The 17,823-nt window shown below is 39.8% G+C and overlaps 1 protein-coding gene across 8 annotated transcripts in view; it reads right to left on the reverse strand.

Annotated features, from left to right (window-relative positions):
- ANK2 (ankyrin 2) overlaps positions 1 to 17,823 on the reverse strand; it is a 380,502-nt gene that overhangs the window by 9,698 nt on the left and 352,981 nt on the right. For all 8 annotated transcript variants that reach the window (XM_087737387.1, XM_087737386.1, XM_087737390.1 and 5 more), the window contains 7 exons: positions 10,818 to 16,595; positions 9,396 to 9,470; positions 7,081 to 7,212; positions 6,423 to 6,569; positions 4,815 to 5,100; positions 2,142 to 2,427; positions 258 to 350 (listed from right to left, as the gene is read on the reverse strand). In XM_087737387.1, the coding sequence (XP_087593513.1) occupies positions 258 to 350; positions 2,142 to 2,427; positions 4,815 to 5,100; positions 6,423 to 6,569; positions 7,081 to 7,212; positions 9,396 to 9,470; positions 10,818 to 16,595 (6,797 nt within the window). The remainder of the gene's footprint in view (positions 1 to 257; positions 351 to 2,141; positions 2,428 to 4,814; positions 5,101 to 6,422; positions 6,570 to 7,080; positions 7,213 to 9,395; positions 9,471 to 10,817; positions 16,596 to 17,823) is intronic.

Raw genomic sequence — 17,823 nt, forward strand, 5'->3', positions numbered from 1 at the left:
GTTGTGTATGGGACTGAGAAGTCTTTGTCCTCCTTCTACTGAGGCATCTAATGGAATTTAGAGTTGGGTTAGCAGTATTACTATAATCCTCCCTTCAAGAAAAGGTACTGGAATGGCTTATCCAATCTCCGTGCATTATTCAGGAGCATTCCAACTTCAGGTGCAATCCCATCCAAGTGGTTGTCTCAGCAGCATGCCTAAAGGTGTTACCAGGGCCCAGTCACCACAGGCTCGTGCAATCAGTCAACACTCTGTACCTGAATAATCACCCGGCGACGAACGACCCTGGTAGTGACCATCTCGTCCTCATCCGAGCTGGTCTCCAGCTCACCTAACTCCTCTGCTAACTCCTAGTGAAAGCATGGAAGCAGTGCTCTGTTGTATGTGGTAGTAGCAGTACTTACAGGTTCTGTCTTGTTTTTATCTAAAACCATCTTCACTTCTGAAAATTTTTGCTTTCAGGATTTTGGCCTCTTACCTGACTTTTATCTGTGAAACACTGATGAGGGGTGGGAGGCTTCGGCCACTTGACTATGCATTAGCCTGTTCATTAGCATATTGAAAAAAGAAGGATGAATCTTTGTAGTACTAATTCTATAGGATGCTCTTAGTGCTCTTAAGGTTGCCGGGAACAAGCCTGACATTTGTGGCATGACGTCATTGCAGGTAGGCTAGAAGGTATTACTAACACCAACTCTGGAATTCATACATCTTGCATATGGTTTCTGTATTGATTACACAGAAAATTATATGAAAGCCTTTTAATCCTCTGTACCGGGAAGTACCTAGTGCAGCATATAGACAGTAGGACTAAACAGTTTGAACTAGAGGACAATGTATCGATAGCCTTGGCGCTGGAAAGATCAAGAAAAATTAGTAACAAGCGTTGGAGTTCTTCTCTCTCCTGCATAAGGAAGAATTAAAAATTTAAATGAAGAGGTCAGAAGGCAAAGAGAAGCTGAAAATAACTACTTGGGAAATATAAAAGTATAAAAGCATCAAGGGGAAAATAAAGAAGGGTGTGTGTGTGTGTGTGTTTCTTTTTGGTGGTGCTGGTTGTTGTTGTTTTACTTCAATAAAAGAACTGGAGGGAAAAAGAAGTACATTATCTTTGAGAGCAGCCTTTCCTACAGCAGCCATTGTATGGAGTCCTACTGTAGCTAATCTTTCAACATCTGAGTTATCCCACACGTTTTATATTCAGCCTTATTCTGAGATCCCAGACGCAAAGCTCTGAAACTCTTCATTCTAGAGGTGGTACATTTGGCACCATAAGCAGCAAAGAAAGAAGAGCCTGTTTCTAGGTGAATGTCAAAACAAGAAACAATGTCTGCTTAAGTAGACTGTGCTTTCGCTGCTCTAACTTAACTGATAAAACTGATTTCCTGCCCAATTACGCCTTCTCCTTTTCTTCCACTTAGAACAGGCAAAGTTGTTTGTTCTTAAACCTTTATCTGCCAAGTAATTTAAATTCCCCACTAACAGCCATATTGTTGCTTGCTTTCTTTGCCTCTTGACGTCTTCCCCTCTCCAAACACTGCAATAAGGTTCCTTTGTCTTACACAACCAATGACCTACCTCACATAATTTTTGTTCTTCTTTTCCATCTCCTGTCTCCATTTCTCTTTATTGCCTGCATGCTACATAAACACCCTCCGCAAGTTCTTTTCTTCCAGTACATCTTTAGTGTTTTGCAACATACATCCTGCTCCTTCTTTTCCATCTCACTAACTTTACAATATTTTTCATGTCATCCTTCATGCTGCTCTGTGCTAGTCTTGCCTTTCTTCATAAGCTTTTAATGTTATTACTTTGTCTTTCATTACATCTGTTTTTCAGCTTTCACTTGTACATGGTTTGTTTCTGCATCTGTTCTTTACACGAATTCATAACTGCCACAGACCAAAGGACAAATAAGGGTAGCAGAACCAGAATTACAGTCTAGACTTTAGGATCTGGGTTTTGCTTCAGCTTTGAAAACGTCTACACAAATGACTATAGCCAGCCACAGAGGAAAGGAGAAAAGACTCAGTGCGGACGGGGATTCATTAGGCTGATTAAAAATATTCTCATCTTAAGGAAGGAGCGAGACAAAACTTGTTCTTTTGTGTCAGTGACTTTGAGGGAAAGCTGCTATTTACCTTTTCTAAAGATTCCTCTTCATAGCCTCTTCCAAACTTTTCTGTCTGCTCATCAGTTGACTCCACTATCACTAGACTAGTTCTCCTTGGAGAGAGGTCATCCTGGTGGAGCTGGAGGTCCTCGGGCTCTTGGATGATGGGAGAGTCACCTCTCTGAGCAGATGATGGGGGCTGTGGGGATGGTTTTTCTCTCTCTTCCTTTGCCGCACTGCTGTGTGCAGATCTTTCGCTCGCTGCTTTTCCAGTTACTGGGGCTGTAGACTGCTCTGTTCCTGGACTTGTGACACTGTGAATTACAGGTTCAAGGGAAGTTACTACCATGCAGTGCTTTCCAGTTTCCATAAATGGAACATTATGCACTGATTAAGTATTATGTCATCTGTCACCTAGCAAAGTCTAGAAATAACTGATACTCCTTGACAATAACTACAGAGCAATCTGACTAGGCATCCCTCTCATCTTCCCGACCCACAAAAATCTCCAAATGGATGTCCAAATGTTGCACCCAATTCTGCAAAACTTGGTGTTCGTAAAGGCTTTATGAGAGCTTTGCTGTCACTTATGCCCTCACAAATCTACATATTATCTATTATTTTTTTGGGGAGAGAGACTGGATCACTACAGATGGATGGGAAGCAACTACTACATTAATTATAAGCTATACAGCTCTAGGTGAGGAGAGACCAACTTTTATGTAGAATTCTGGAGCCTTATCAGAAATTTAGTAGAGAAATTTAGTAGAGAATCTTATTTTGTTTGTAGTGTTATTTTCACTGTTGAACATTGCTATGATTTAATTGCAAGTTATTTAAACATACTATTACATGCATTCCTATGTAATATATATAAAGGTAATACATATATTAAAGCATATGTACATGCAATATTTTTCTATTGCTTATGGGTGAATAATAGTGACTTCAGATATTAAGCTAACTCTCATCTAACTGAGTTTTATCAAGTAGCCTTATAACTCTGATACTAGCTTAAAAAAGTCACTTCTGATTTGTGAAAACACTACCTGCTTCACCACCTAGAATCTTCTTTTGAGGTTGACTTTTCTATTTTCATGTATATTGGTAAAAAGAAAAAAAGACAACTATATCAAAACTGGTAGCATTACAGCTTGAAAAATAATGAGCCTGCAAAAATTAAATCTTCCACTTCTAAAACTTCTGAGATGCTTTGGAGCTAGCATCTACATGCTTCCTTTTTTCGCCCTCTCATCCTAAAAATTAACTGAGGAAATCGTTACATTTTAATAATAGGAGTCCAGATTCCCTTCTCTATAACCAGTCCCATGAGTAGGTAACAGTAATAATAACAGTAATAGAATAACTTGAATGTATATGTTTTTTTCTGATACAAGTTGAGTTTGGACAATTTGTTGTCCTCCCCCAGCTACTGCCCTTGAAACAACTGTGCTCTAAAGTAAGAAAATATTTAATTGTAGTATAAGTTAAACAGTATTGATCCAGCCTTTTTTTCCCATTCACCAGACTATACATATTATTGTATAATTCCTTTTAGTATGTGTTCCTTACGAGCTATTTAAATCTAGCCCAATTTTCCTCCTAGTTCAAACTAGACATGAAGTGTAGTGATATTCCCCTGTCATCACTACTCTCATTTAGTATTGGCAATATTGTCTCACATGTATTCTCTATTCCTCAAAAACATTCGTTTCCTCATGCAAATCACCAGGAAGTATAGGTATTTTTGCCTATCAGTGCAACATAAGTCCTCTACCTTAGATGCTGTTTTCTGTCTCCCACACTCTCTCCTGGGCATAAAGCATATCTTGAGCAAAAGGATCCCCAAAAGACCATTTGCTGGACTCAACTGCACTTTGACTGTTTGGAGCTGCATCTCCACATCAAAGCTAATCACTCCCAGGAAAATCACACTTCTTTGGAAGGGGATCCTTGATATTTTGCTAGCCTGTGAACACCTGACTCAACCCTGCACAGAGTTCTCAGCGTGGGCGCATGATTAGGGATGGTGGGAAGAACGAAACATGATCCTTTTCAAGTTCCTTTCAAGTTCCTTTCCAAATGAAACCAACCCCACTGACAGCCCCAAATCAGAATTCAAGGCTTTGCTGTGCAGGTCCTGTAAACCTATACTTTATCACGTGTTGTTCCCTTAACTACTTTTGTCTTGTCTGTATAAAACCCTGTTTCTGTTCCTTTGGCCATCTGAAATTTACTTTTAAAATTCTAGTTCCTAATGCGTGGTTATGAGTTTTGTAAGTAATGATCAAGTTGGAAAATTTTGCCTCAATTGAAAAAGCCATCCCGAAGTTGAAGAAAGGCCCCTCTAGTGTTAATTCCATTAAGTTTAACATTACTTGCCATCTAACATATGAAATATATACACAGTTTGCAAAAAAAAAAATCCACCTCTACATTATCCTTCTTTTCTATGTACTACACTAGATCGTTGCTTTGTGTTCACAAAGTGACAAAATGACTTTCTCTCCTAATCCTTACAGCTTCCTCCATATGGATTAGGAAGTCAAACCTGCAGTAGGAACTAATGAACTAGTGCGCACAATTGGAGGAAAATTCTAGTGAGTTCATACGTTTCGAAGAAAACTGTAAAATCCTCTTATTATACAGAGGAGAGAGAATCTGTTCCACATAGGTTTCATTCTGGTCTTTTGACACTTACAAATATTCACGTTGTGGAGCAGATGTTTCTTCTGGCACAGCTTGGGGTTTCCCTGAGAATTCAGCTTCTACTTGTTCCTTTTGTGGTTGTCTCAGGAGCTCAGCCATTGATACTTCTGCCTCACTCCTGGGAGTACTGTCCTGAAAAGGAGAATAACTGACAGACACGTCTTCCTCAGAGACAATAGGAGGGTGTTCAGTTGGCTCACTGTCTTTAGATAGTAGTCTATGTTGTTCTTCTTGCTTATGTCTTGAACTGTACACTTCTTCTTGCAGTGCAGAAAACCCTTTAAAAAACAGAGAGATGAGAAATGTCATTACAAGTCTTACTAGAATGCAAGAAATGCTTTTCATTCTCCATGTGCATTTAAAATCCCTGGACGGAACACATTACCTGAAAATTTTAGACATCTTGAGTGGGAGAGGATATAACCTCTCTAAGTAGCTGCAGAAACACTGGATTACCACTACTATTGCCAAATAATGAATCTTGACAGTAACAGGCAAAATAAAATTTCCCTAAAGTAATTAAGCTTGAAGCCCTCAAAGTATGAAAGAAGATTCACAACAGGTTTTTTCCAGTAGATTACGATAGGTTTCAGTGACTCTCCCCGCCCCGCCCCGCCCTTATTTATCTGCTTATGGAAAAAATAACTACACAAGTATGGACAAAGAAATTCATAGAGGACTAGGTGCAAGAACTAGCTGATTTATGTGCTTCAAAGCATATAAACACATCCACCCACCCCCAAGCCCTAATCTCAAAGCAAGAACTCTCATTCTGCAAAAAATGTGAAATAATATATGTGTTTCTGTTCCACAGGCTACAAGTAACAAGCTTGGGCTTTTGTTTTTCCTTACCAGCCACATTCACTAGGAACCTATTGAACTGTGAAGGATAGCTTGGGGGAAAACATAACTGCTTTTATTAAATTTGAGCTGGACATAGAGGTTAACTTTCTAAAACTAATCGGTTGTGATACTAGAAGGCTCATTATAGCAAACAACCTTCTATTCCTACATTCTCTTAAAGATGGGATGTTTGCAGCTGTCTAATACTTTACCGAGCTACTAGATCAATACTAAGTTAAGGATGTAAAAGTATCACTTCCAGAAAAGAGAATTTTATGTCACATAATTTGGAGGTGTTTCTTTAGTTTACAAGTATTCATCTAATCTACTGAACTTTTAAACTTAAGAAATCCAACAGAATCATAGCAGAATTACAATATCCTGGATCCTTGAATCCAAAGGCTTTTCCAAAGCATGGAGTAGTTTTCCTTTTACAAATCTTGATCAAATCCTAATGCAACCTTCTCAACTTTTATGAAAGTACTTGTATAAGCAAAAAAACCGCAACAAACCGGGCATGAGTATTTGCAGTAGTTTCTGACAACATTCCTTTATTTGCTTTACAAGAATCAGCTAATGCAGAGATCTTATGCCTGTGTGATGTCATGCTTGCATTCATCCATATTATCTGTGCTTTCAAAACGAGGTTCTAGCATTCAGTCATACGAGTTAATGGATTATCCTGGTCAAACATTTCGGAACAGAAGCTAGTGCTTAGACTAGATAACCTGGGCAGTGTGGATCAGGAGACGTTTACCTTCACTATGGTCCAATCCTATTGTTTGTTCAATTTCTGCGTACGTGCGAGTGCCGTGGACCTGCATGGAATCTATGCCGCTGGTCTCCATGAGGTGAACAATATCCATTCGGTTGATTTTTGTGAGACATTGGGTAAGATTTGTATCTGTGGCATTAGAACGACACCATGTAGCTGAGTTAAGAATTGCACATGCTCTCTCCCTTCTGTTTTCCATATGAAAGGCATATATAGGATACTGAGCAATATAATGTCATGTATACCATACCAATGCATTTAGAAGCATTGCTGCGTAAAATCCAAAATTAACTGAAAGGCTGCCTATAAAAATTACCACTCGTTTTGTTTTTTCCTTTAACAAATTTGTTTAGTTTCCCGAAACATTTTTCAGCTTAGGAAAAAGAGGCCTTTTTCCACTCTTTCTTTGCTGTAAGATGTTCTGCCTTGCCCTCAAATGAACAAGCTTGAACTATTTTCTCTGAGAATCCTCATATGCCGTGTTATACAGACAAGCTTAAAAAAAAATTAAGTACAATCTATGCTCATTCTTTCTATAGCCTAAATCTTACCCACATTTTCTTTTTGTGATTATATCACACATCTGTCACCTCAACTAGCAAATCGGAGACAGTTGTAAGTACTATAACTGGAAACGAACCTGTTGCGTGTTTCCCATCCCTTTCAAGCCAGTATTTGAGGAGTGCATGGCTCTGGTCTTGAAGTGAATTAGGATTTTCAATTCGGATCTGGTGAATTTGCTCTTCTGTGAAATCCAGTTCTCTTGCTAGCTCTGAAAAAGAAATCCATCTCTGTAAAGATGTCTTTTTCTTTTTCCCCACCTTACATCTATTTTATGGCTGTCAGCAGCAAAGTGGATTACAAACTTTTCTGAAACCAAATTCTCGTTGCTCCTGTGTACCTTGTGTTATATTTAGAGACATTGTTAAGCAGTAAGTTCATGACAAAGACAGATATGCATTATGCCTAGAAGTGATGGGTCCATGGGAGCTTTTATTTTTTGTGTCTAGCATTCCTCGTTCTCAGAGGCACAACACTACTGACAAAATTCAGCAGTGACAAGCTATCAAATAGAGTGCAGTTGCAGAAATAGCACATGAGCAGATAAAAATATTTCTAGCTACAGAGCACCATGCTCAGCAGATTCCATCCTCTGAAATGTTGACTGTTTCAGAAACTTTGATCAAAATCTAACAAAAGAATTCATTTTAAGTAATGGCATTTTGTAGGGCTAGATTAAAGCATACTACTACTACTCCCCTGGACTTGTTTCATTTAAAGAAATGTAAATGTCTATGAATTACAGTTGAAAACCAAAAACTGAAAATACGAAACTAAGAATAACTGATGTCTTTCTGATGTAGCATAGGCTCAGACTGCAGTCCAGAAAAGAGAAATGGTTTAATAGTCTGTAACATCTTTATTGTGTCCAGAACCAGGAGCAGCTTTCTGCCATCACCAAACTAAGATGCAACTGTTGAAGCAGGTCATCAAATGAGCTAAAGCCATGGAGAATTTGTGAGATTCCTACTGTCATTCCTGGTCTCCAAATTTCTGCTTCTTTCACAAAGAAGGATTCATATTCTATTGCACTGTCATTATCGCTATAGTGGCACGGACTTGATTTTGGAGGGTGTCATGTTTCAACAGGGTGGAGGGAACCCTAACCCCAAACCCCAGATAACCTTATTCCCAGGCCGGCTTGTAAACTGGTGCAACTGTAAAGTTCAACAAATATACAGTAACTACACATTGGATTCAAATTCTAGGTAGTTTGAACAAAAAATAACCACTATTTTATTTCCCAAAGTAACATTTGACATAGTAATCTTTACTATAATCAATCTTTACCACAATGTAAGACAGGAATATTTATGCAGGTGTATTACCCTGCTCTCTCCAAAATGCTACAAAACATTAATGTCTAATTTGATGAGCATCCATTTTTTCTAGTTTCCTTTTCCAAACTGTCTATTCATTAATATAAAATTTTCAGCAGATTCCTAATGTGTTATGTTGCACAGGTCCGAGCCCTACTGATTTCAAGATAATCCATGTTGGGATGAGTGACATATGCTCCCAGTCTTCTCTATGGATTGACACAGAGGACAGGAAAGGAAGAGGTAACATAAGCAAAAGTATCAGTGATGTTTTGCATATACTCTGAAGATGCTTATAAAAACAGTAGAGAGCACAATCTTCATTATCAAGGAGCTAACATTTTTTCTCTGGTATACAACTGTCCTAGAGCCTTGCTTATTTTCAGGAGCGCGGTACTGCTGTAGGGATAGATACAAAAAAGTGTAGACCCTATTTTTATTTTTTGTAGCAATTTTTTGTTGGACTGCACAGTTTGACACAGCATTGAGATTTCTGCGTGGCTCTTTTTCTTTGTAAATGCTTTCGAGCTGATTTTCAGTGACAGACATCTGCATTTCATTCTGTGTTACTTTCACTTGTCCCCAGTAATGTTAACTGTCTCAGATCTATTAAATCCACAATATTAAAGCAATTGTTACAAATAGGTCCCTTTTCATCCCTTTTTCCTCAGCACAGTTCTGTAGAAAAGAAATTGATGTAATTTATCCCTATAGTGGCCTTCCAGCTCAGGAGTTCCAGAACAGAGATGATGTTTGTTCATATATTCATTTATCTTCCAGCCAGAGTTGTTGCATTTTGCAAGAAAGAGTAGAGTAACATATGCCAGTTCTCTGTCACTCTCCCATCCTAGCAGTTTTCCCTCTGGAGATGCCACAGCAAGTGCAGAGGCCTCACCTCTGCACCTGAGGTCTTACCTAATAGGCTATAGGAATCTTAGTAACCAGAAGACAGTAAGCTACTGAAATATTTCTATAAAACATCTTTAGATAATTAGGAAATGATCTGAAAGAAACATGAACAAAGCGAGGAATGCTCCCCTCCTTTCTCTCTGGAGTACACGACATGCATTTTTACCTGTCCAGCTGAATCCAAGATGATCAGCAATGTGGGCCAGTCTTTCCTCTGTCCTTTCCTGATCATCCTGTTGATCTAAAGGTCAAAGAGAGCCACAAGTTGCGTTTTACAAGTTAAAAACCATTTTCATAGGTGATACAGCCCAAGAAGGGAAAGCGCTTTTGTTTCTAACTGCTGTAATCTAAATGTGGACAGGCTGGTACAACTGTGTAACTAAAGTGAGGACTGTAAAACCCCAGGTTAAAAAAAAAAACCAACAAAAAACCAACTTGATTTTTCAAAAAGCACAGGACTAGCTACATTTTCCATTTGAAAATCAAGCATTTTATTCTAAAACTTAAATCTAACCTTAAATTGAAGACTTTAACTGAGACAAGAGCCATAATTTTCCACGCTTCCTTAGTAAATGCCAAGGTTGAAAAATTCATCTGGACTAGTGCTTCTAATTATGTTCTTTCTGTTGTAGGGAATGTTTTGTTCGAACAGTTCGCATGGCACTTCATATTATGGTTTGTATTTGAGATATTGTTAATTTAAGTGTCTTTGACTCTTTCAACTAGGGAGTGATACAAAATACTTACAATGAAGGCAAGGAAAAATCAGACGTTCATTCGCCAGTCTTCATTGATTTCGGTAACAGTGAGACTGACTGTTCCTCCCATCCCCAAAGCTAATTTGAGGATGGCAGAACTTGAATTTTGATTTTCCCTCAGTGCACACATGGATTGCGATATCTCAGGTTCAGAAAATTGCTTAGGGTTAATGACATAGGCATGTTTCATTTTAGCTACTGGATTTCCATCATGGCTACTCAGTAGTAGTACACAAGTAGATGAGAGGAAAACCAAACACCAGAAAACTTGGACTAAAGTTACTGGTGAGACAGAATTTTCTGGAGATGCAGATTGTCAAAAAAAGGAACGTGAAAAACTTAATTGTTTAAAACTTCTGCAGATTTCTTTGTGTAACAACTCAAAAGACAATGAATTTGCCTGTCTCAGTTTTAAGCAATGCCCACATATTTCATTATTAGTAAAAATTAATAGTTAACAATAGGGCCAGGGAAAGCCAAAAGCCAAAATGTGCATGACCTGAGCAATCAGTTTAATGGTAAAACAATACATATTTTTAGAAGTGTTTTTGTTTATTAAGGCAACACTTCCCGTAAGCATTCATGGTTTGCAATCTTGAGATTGTTTCACAGACAAGAAAAATACAGACACAACACAAAAAACCAAACACAGCTCACAGGGGAAAAAAAATACACAACTAACCACCAAAAGCTTAAAAGAAAATGCCACACACGTTACACGTGTACACAGACATACATACACGCACACACACGCCCCAAAGAAAAGAAAAAACCAAAAAGTTTAATTCATGACATGCGTCGCACAGGGAATCCCAGTCGTTGGCAAATACCTTCAGCATGGTCATGGACATTTTCATCAGGGATACGTTCAATCTGAGTCTCTACAGACTCATCCCAAATGGGTCTGGTGTCAAAGATGTCTTCAGGAACTGACTGCTGAGTCTCACTGGATGGCACATTTTCAATAACTGAAACTTCTAGGGCGCTACTGCTTTCATCATCTGAAACTAATTCTTGTTCTCTCTCTGACTGCGTGAGTCTTTCCACTAATTTAGAAGCTTCGTCACTAATTTCTTCAAAGAATTCTATGGAGTTTTTGTAAAGGTCAAAAAAATGTTCCTTACTTTCTTTTGTGGGACTAAAAGCACTGCGGGAGGCTGTAGTGCTTCTGCTTTTAACTGGCAACCGTGATGAAAATACCTTGGGTCTTCCTGTTGTTGCCTCATCTGAGTCTAGCTCAAGCTTCATCTCTCTCTCCCTCTCCCTGGTCTCTGCTTCTGCCTCAGCATAACTCCTAGCTTTTATTGAACGTTTAGTCTTTGGGTCCATGGGAATACTTGCATCAGATTCAGATTTACTTCGGTTATCTTGTTTCATAGGTAGTTTGCTTGTCATGTCAAGAGCTTTGGGTGACTCTAGCTTGCGGACAGATGCGTCTGCATATGTATATTGTTGTTCGGCTTTTTGGAAAGCTGCTTTGACAGGAATTTTAGACTTTGGTTTTGCTTGGTCATCTTTTCCTTCACACTGCAAGCTGTCTAGGAAGCCGTCTGTGGGAAGGCTCTCATCTTCCGATTGTTGCGAGCATTGCGATGCAGCAGCTGCTGTTCTTACAGGAATTTTGGATTTGCTTTCACAGGAAGGCACTGTCTCCATTAGAGCAGTAGGGATTTCAATCACGGATCTCTGTTCCTCTGGTGAAGAGTCTGGGGACTCATCACCCTGTTCAGAACAAACTAATCTAGTGACTTTGGAAAAATCTAATTCATCTTCTACTACAGACCGCTCAGGAGAGATAGGGCAAGGCACCTGACTGCTATCAACCATGTCAGTCTCCGTTCTGGAGAGGGGCTCAGCTTCAGAGGCAGCAGTTTCTTTCTTTGGTGATTTTGAGGAAGCTGAAATACCCATTTTGATCGGAATTCTGGATTTAAGATCTGCTTTTGTGGTGCCTACGCTGACACCTTCACCCGTCATTTCCTCTGATTTATCACTAGACTCAGATGCTGGGGGTGAACATTTCAATGTATCTTTTTCTTGTATATCTGAGTCCTCTGATTCTGAAGGCAAGAATGGATCTGGTGAGCTCTTCAGCTTAGAAGATTCCACCTCTGCTGCTTCTTTCACTTCTTCAGATAAAGAAACTTCTTCCTGAGGCTGCTGCCCCATTTGGAAGAAGTGAACGCTTTCATCTGGATAGTTCCTTTTGGTCATGTCAATGGCTCCACTCCTAGTCATTTCAAACAACTTTCCTTCCTGAAAAAGAAAAGGATTTTGTTCGCTAAGCGGTGTCCCTTCTTCGGTGGGTGTTCTGGCCGGTGTAGTATCAGGTGTTGTGCCTTGTGACCGCCTGTCTACCATCAACCCAAATATCTTTTGTTCCTCTTCTTTCACCCGAGCTTCAAAAGCTTCGTCATCTTCACGTATTTCACTCCACATGTCAGAATCCACATCGGTTTTAGTGATGACAACTTGACTGATCAATTTCTCTGTTTCATCTCTTATATCCCCAAGGGCAGATTCAGCTAAATTTGTAGAATCTGAGGCTGAAGACCCTTGTGACATTTTCTGAAATTCATCCTCTGGTTTTGGCTCTATTTCCATATAAACTTCCTCTGAAGAGTGACATTCACTACCTGTGTCTCTGCTAAGTAAAGCTTCACCAGTCTGATCTTTTCCTTCCTCAATAGAATAGTTTTCCCTAGATAGCAGACTTCTACTAGATCCTACCCTGCTTTCAGAGTCAGTAAAGAAATGTTCAGAAGACACGTTTTCGTAAGGGCTTACTATATAAGGAGCACTACTTTCAGCAGCATCTGCTACACCACTTTCAAGTTCCACTGTTCCAGTGGTAAGGGATGAATACTCTGGTAAGGGCTCCTCAGCATGGATATCTCTTTGGGACGTTTCAAAATCTGTATCTGCTTTTCCCAAATCACTTCCCAAAGCAGAATGGTCTGTGGTATCATCTTCAGCCAGTTTGCCATCTTGTGGTACAGAGCACCCAGTGGTACTGTGTCCACAAGAACTATCACCTGCTTTCTCAGACACAGCTCCTGTAGAAACGAGATCTGTGCGTGTTAACAATGCGGTGGCATCGACATCTTTTTCAGTAGTATCATATTGCTGTAGTGTTAGCGAAGACCCAACATGAATTTCTTTTAGAGAACTGTCACCAATGGAATGACACAGAGTACCCCCAGATTGTGTGACTGGGGCACTGGGACTAACTGTCTCACTGTCATCTGTACTGCCACATTTTGATTCGTCGGTTTCTGCTGATACACAACCATCAGAATGACAAGTGCCTGATTCTCTTGTGGAAGCCTTACAGCTGCCCTCAAGGATAAGTGGTTCCTCTTTGTCATCGTCTGTCAGCTTATCCTGTTCTGCTTTAACTGCACCTATCCTGATAGAGCACTGTTTTGCATCAATGGGTTGAAAACCTGCTTCGTCGGGGCTAGAACTGGAGTCGATACTGGATGGTAACGGTGAGGGTGGCTGCACTCGGATCACAGGCTCCATTAAGAGGCCTGAGCCGGCTTCTTTTTTTAGCTGAGTCAATTCCGGCTCACTTTCTGAAGAGGAAGAACTTTTTCTAGATTCAGCTGCAGGCATCACCACTGTAGGTATATCTTTTTCTTCTGCAGCTGTTGACTCTGGTTCTTCAGCTTCACACGCAGCTTCTGAATCAGCAACTAGAGAAGATTCATCTTGCTTACAATCCTTTTTGTAATCTCTCTTCTGTTTTGCTTCTTGTTCTAATTCATCAAACATTTTGATTTTGGTCACCATTTTGAACATCTCCTCTTCAGGGGTGAATCTCTTCTTCGGCTCACTTTCTGAATCGTCCTCTGGTTCTTCATTGACTTCAGGGATCATGGCTGACTTTGGTATGCTTGACAGTGCCTGCGAGTCTGCTGTTTTAGGTGTGATTTCATAGCTAATTTCTTCAGAACTAGGAGTTTCAGGTGAAAGAGGACTTTTCCCTGAACTCTCCATGAGGGATGTTTGCTCTAGACTGTCATCATCAGCACTTCCCTCAGGGTCACGGAGAATCCTGGAACGCACCGATGCCAGCTCTGGGCAGGTTTCTCCTTTGCTAAGAACAGACTGAAGAGGACCCTGCCCCAAAATACCAGCCTTCACTGTTTGTTCTACAGGGCTACTTTCAAGGGAATCACGGCAAGGAGACTCTTTCATAGGACTGGGCTCCAAAGAATCAGGCGTTTTGTGTGATGAGTTATCTTCTAGCACTGGGCTTGCTTCCAGTGAGTCTTTATGACTTACAGCCAAAGAGTCATCTGCAACTGGGCTAAAGCTTTCACTATCATGGCTAGCAAGTGAAAGTTCCAATTTCTGGGGACTTCTAACCACAACACGGCGTTCACAGGTTATATCTTTTTCTTTCTCTAAAGCAGTGTCATGTGTTTCAGAAGACTTAGTTAAATGTGCAGTGGTTCTGGATTCTTTATCCCTGCTAATATCTTCCATAATGGAAGCTGAGCTACTTTCTTTAAGTTTATCAGCCTCTTCTTCAGAGGCTGTAGGTACAAGCTCTTCTGATACATGGTCAGAATGAGACTTACTAGTCTCAGTAACAGCATCTAGCTGTCTTTCAGTAATACCTTTTTCATCTTCCTTTGGAGAGAGTTCCTTCGGAGAACATGTTTCTGCTGTTGTGTGTGCTCTAGCTGCTCCTTTAGCTTCTTCAATTTGCCCGTCAGTTTTCTTTGGTGAGAATGAAAGGCTTTCAGGGCTTGTTTCGGGAGTCTCTGCCAGACCCTCATGCTTATAACTTTCCTCAGAGCTGATCTGAGGGGTTCCGTCAAGTAGGCTACCTGGAGAATCAGCCACACCTTCGTGTTTAAGGCTCTCTGAGCTCCCATCAAAAGCAGCACTTTGCAGAGAAAGAGCGGGAAGGAACCCATCTTTCACATACTCTGTGGGAAAAGCAACACTGAAAGGACTAGTCAGTACTTGCTCCAAGTTAAGCTCTCCCTCCTCTGTCACTGAAAGGTGTCGGAACTGTTGATATTTGTCATTATCCTCCAGTTCTTCTTTAATGACATCAGAAAAGTCTGTTGAGGTTTTTCTGTCAGGGCTGATCTGGAAGTCAGTATCTCCTTGGTCATCAGAAGTCCTGCCCTTCACAACCGCTGTATCTTTGGCACTTTCATCATCAAATACTGGAGGGAGAGGTTCAGTTGGTTTTTTGCTGCTCTGCTCTTTTACCTGCTCTTTACCTACAGCTTTCTTGGTAATTTCGACAGTAGAAATGTGCATTTTTCCTTTTTTTGATTGCGGCTCTTTCTCTGCTTTTAATATCGTGCTTTGTTTGTCCTTTGGTTTGTCTGTCTTGTGGCTTGATACTCGCCTCGTTTCACTTTGTGAAGGAGTTGTTTTTCTCCGGGTTGTTTCCTTCTCCGGGAGCTGTTGCTTCTGTTTGACAGATTTGTGCTCAAACAGTCCAGATATATTCTTGGATGGGTCTTGACCTGACTGGAAGGCTTTCATCAGTTCACGAACTGACATGGTCTCTTCAAGTCTTTCCGTCTTAGAAGAAGGTGAAACAGGCGGTTGTGCTTTGTGTGCTACCGGTTTTTTGACTTGTGCTGGTCTTTTAGAAGCCTTTTCAGCAGTGCCTTCTCTTGTTTGAATTCTGACAGGTAGTTTTGACCGTATTTTTTGTTCATCTTCCACTCGCTTCTGAAGAGCTTTAACTTTATCTTTTATTGAGCCAATAGGAGTTTCCTCTATAACAGGGGATACAGCTTTAGCCTCAGGAGCAGCTGTCAGTGTTAAGCCAGGTTCCTCACCTAGCGACTCATCTGAAGTGAGCTTTGTTAGTCCTGGTTGTTCTTCACTGCTGTGCATCTTGCCTTCCTTTTGCTTTTGCTTGTCTCTTAATTTTGTCCTAACTGGCTTTTTAATTTCTAAGGCTGGCTTGTGTTGCTCCTGCGGACTTAGTGTTTCAGTTGTTGGAGATTCTTGTCTCTCTTTTTCAGAATCCCTGCTTATTACTACAGCTTCAAATCTCTCTTCTACCAAGTCTTCTTGTAAGGCCTGTGGCTGTACCTCATGAAGAGAAACATATGTTTTTAAATCCTCTGTAAGGTAATCTACCACTCCTGTCATGTCTGGCTTCTCCAGTTTTGTCATCCCTTCGCCTACCCTGACTTCTACACAGGTAGGTTCAGTGACTTCTAAAGGAGCATTTCTTCTGGCCTCTTCAATTTCTTCATCACTGACAATGACCCATTCTTCTTCTACAAGTTCTTGTTTGGAAAGGGACTTCTGCAAAACATGTTCTTCTCTGGTATAGGATCCACCTCTCAGAATTTCATTTACTTTTTCTAAGTCTTCTTTCACTCTTTCCACTATTTCAAAAGGCTCTCCTGGCTCTTCTTCAGTGGGTTTTCCAAGATCTTTCACTTTAATGGAGCCTGATTTATCAGAAGGGTCAGTTGTCAAGATGGCAGTCATTTTGATCAAATCTTGTTTCATCTCAGAAACTTCAGACAACAGGTCTGGACTGGCTAGTACAGGGACTTCATTAACCAGATGGCTTTTCAGGATAGATGTTTCTGTAGATTCTGTCTCGTCATCTTTGATGCGAACGAAAAACATTGAAAGTAAAATGGAAATCAAAAATAGAGATTGGAAAATGTAATCAGGACTGAAAATGACAGTCTTTGGTTGCAGTGGTAGGAAGGTCAACAAAATGGGCTGGGAATGGTGGATCCACAAGATCTGAGGGTACAAGAGCAAAGCAAAGCTAACGGGGGGGGGAGGGGGGGCGGGAAAAAAAAAACTGAAAAGGAAAATGGCAGGAAATAACTTGCTTAATTTTATCAATATAGCACAACCACACATACATTACCAAAGCTGTAACAAACCAAATCAGGACACCACTAAAAAAAAGCCAAAACAACAACAACAAAATTTAAAATTAAAAACAGAAGAAACACAGTGAAGTTACACAAAGATAGGCATCTCAAGATTGTTCAGATGTTACAGATCAATGTTCAAATAAAAATAAACAAGAAAAAAGGGGGAAAGCATTAGAACTGATTGAAAGTCTATTTCCTCTAAGAGAAAGCCAGTGTTAGCAAACTGTCAGAATAACATTGGGTTAACATTTTTTTTTCTTAATGACCAAAATAAAAAGTTAAAAGTAATTCTGCAGTAATCTAAAATATGACCAAATATGTAGAGATCTGAATCAGCTGCAAACCGGCATTTCGTCTAAGGGGATTTCACACCTAAACAATTAAACAAACATTCTTTTGTTTTAAGAGGCATGGTCCTTTCCTTGGAACATCCTCATTGACAACTAATGAATTGACTGAGGAAAGAGAAGACAGAGAAGAAAAGGAGAGATAATAAGAAAAAACTGTGAATCAACTTAGAAGTGATTTCAAAGTTTTCAAAAATGTCATGTATGGCAACCAAAAATCAGAGACAGTCACACTAGACACATACATCCAATTCATGTAAGGCAAGTTATTTCCATGCAAAGCAAAGGTGTTGCAAATGCTGCTGGGTATGTAGCTTCAGTTAAAAAAACAATAGCTCTAAAAATTAATCATATAAAGAGACATGAAAATATTGTAAAACGTACTGTGGTGAAATATTTGTCTAATCTGTGCAATCAATATACAGTAAGCTGGATGTAGGTAATTCCCATTATGCCATAACTGCCTGCTGGGAATATTTAATTTCAGGAAGGACTGCTAGAAAATGTAGATTGAACAGAATAAAACATTGGAGGCCTGAAACAAGTTATGAACAGAATGCAATGCTCAGAAATTATAATTGTACAGTTTTCTTTTA

The sequence above is a fragment of the Nipponia nippon genome, unplaced genomic scaffold (genome assembly GCF_047370975.1).
Source record: "Nipponia nippon isolate SJK-2023a ecotype South Korea unplaced genomic scaffold, ASM4737097v1 scaffold_6, whole genome shotgun sequence".
Classification (NCBI taxonomy): Eukaryota; Metazoa; Chordata; class Aves; order Pelecaniformes; family Threskiornithidae; genus Nipponia; species Nipponia nippon.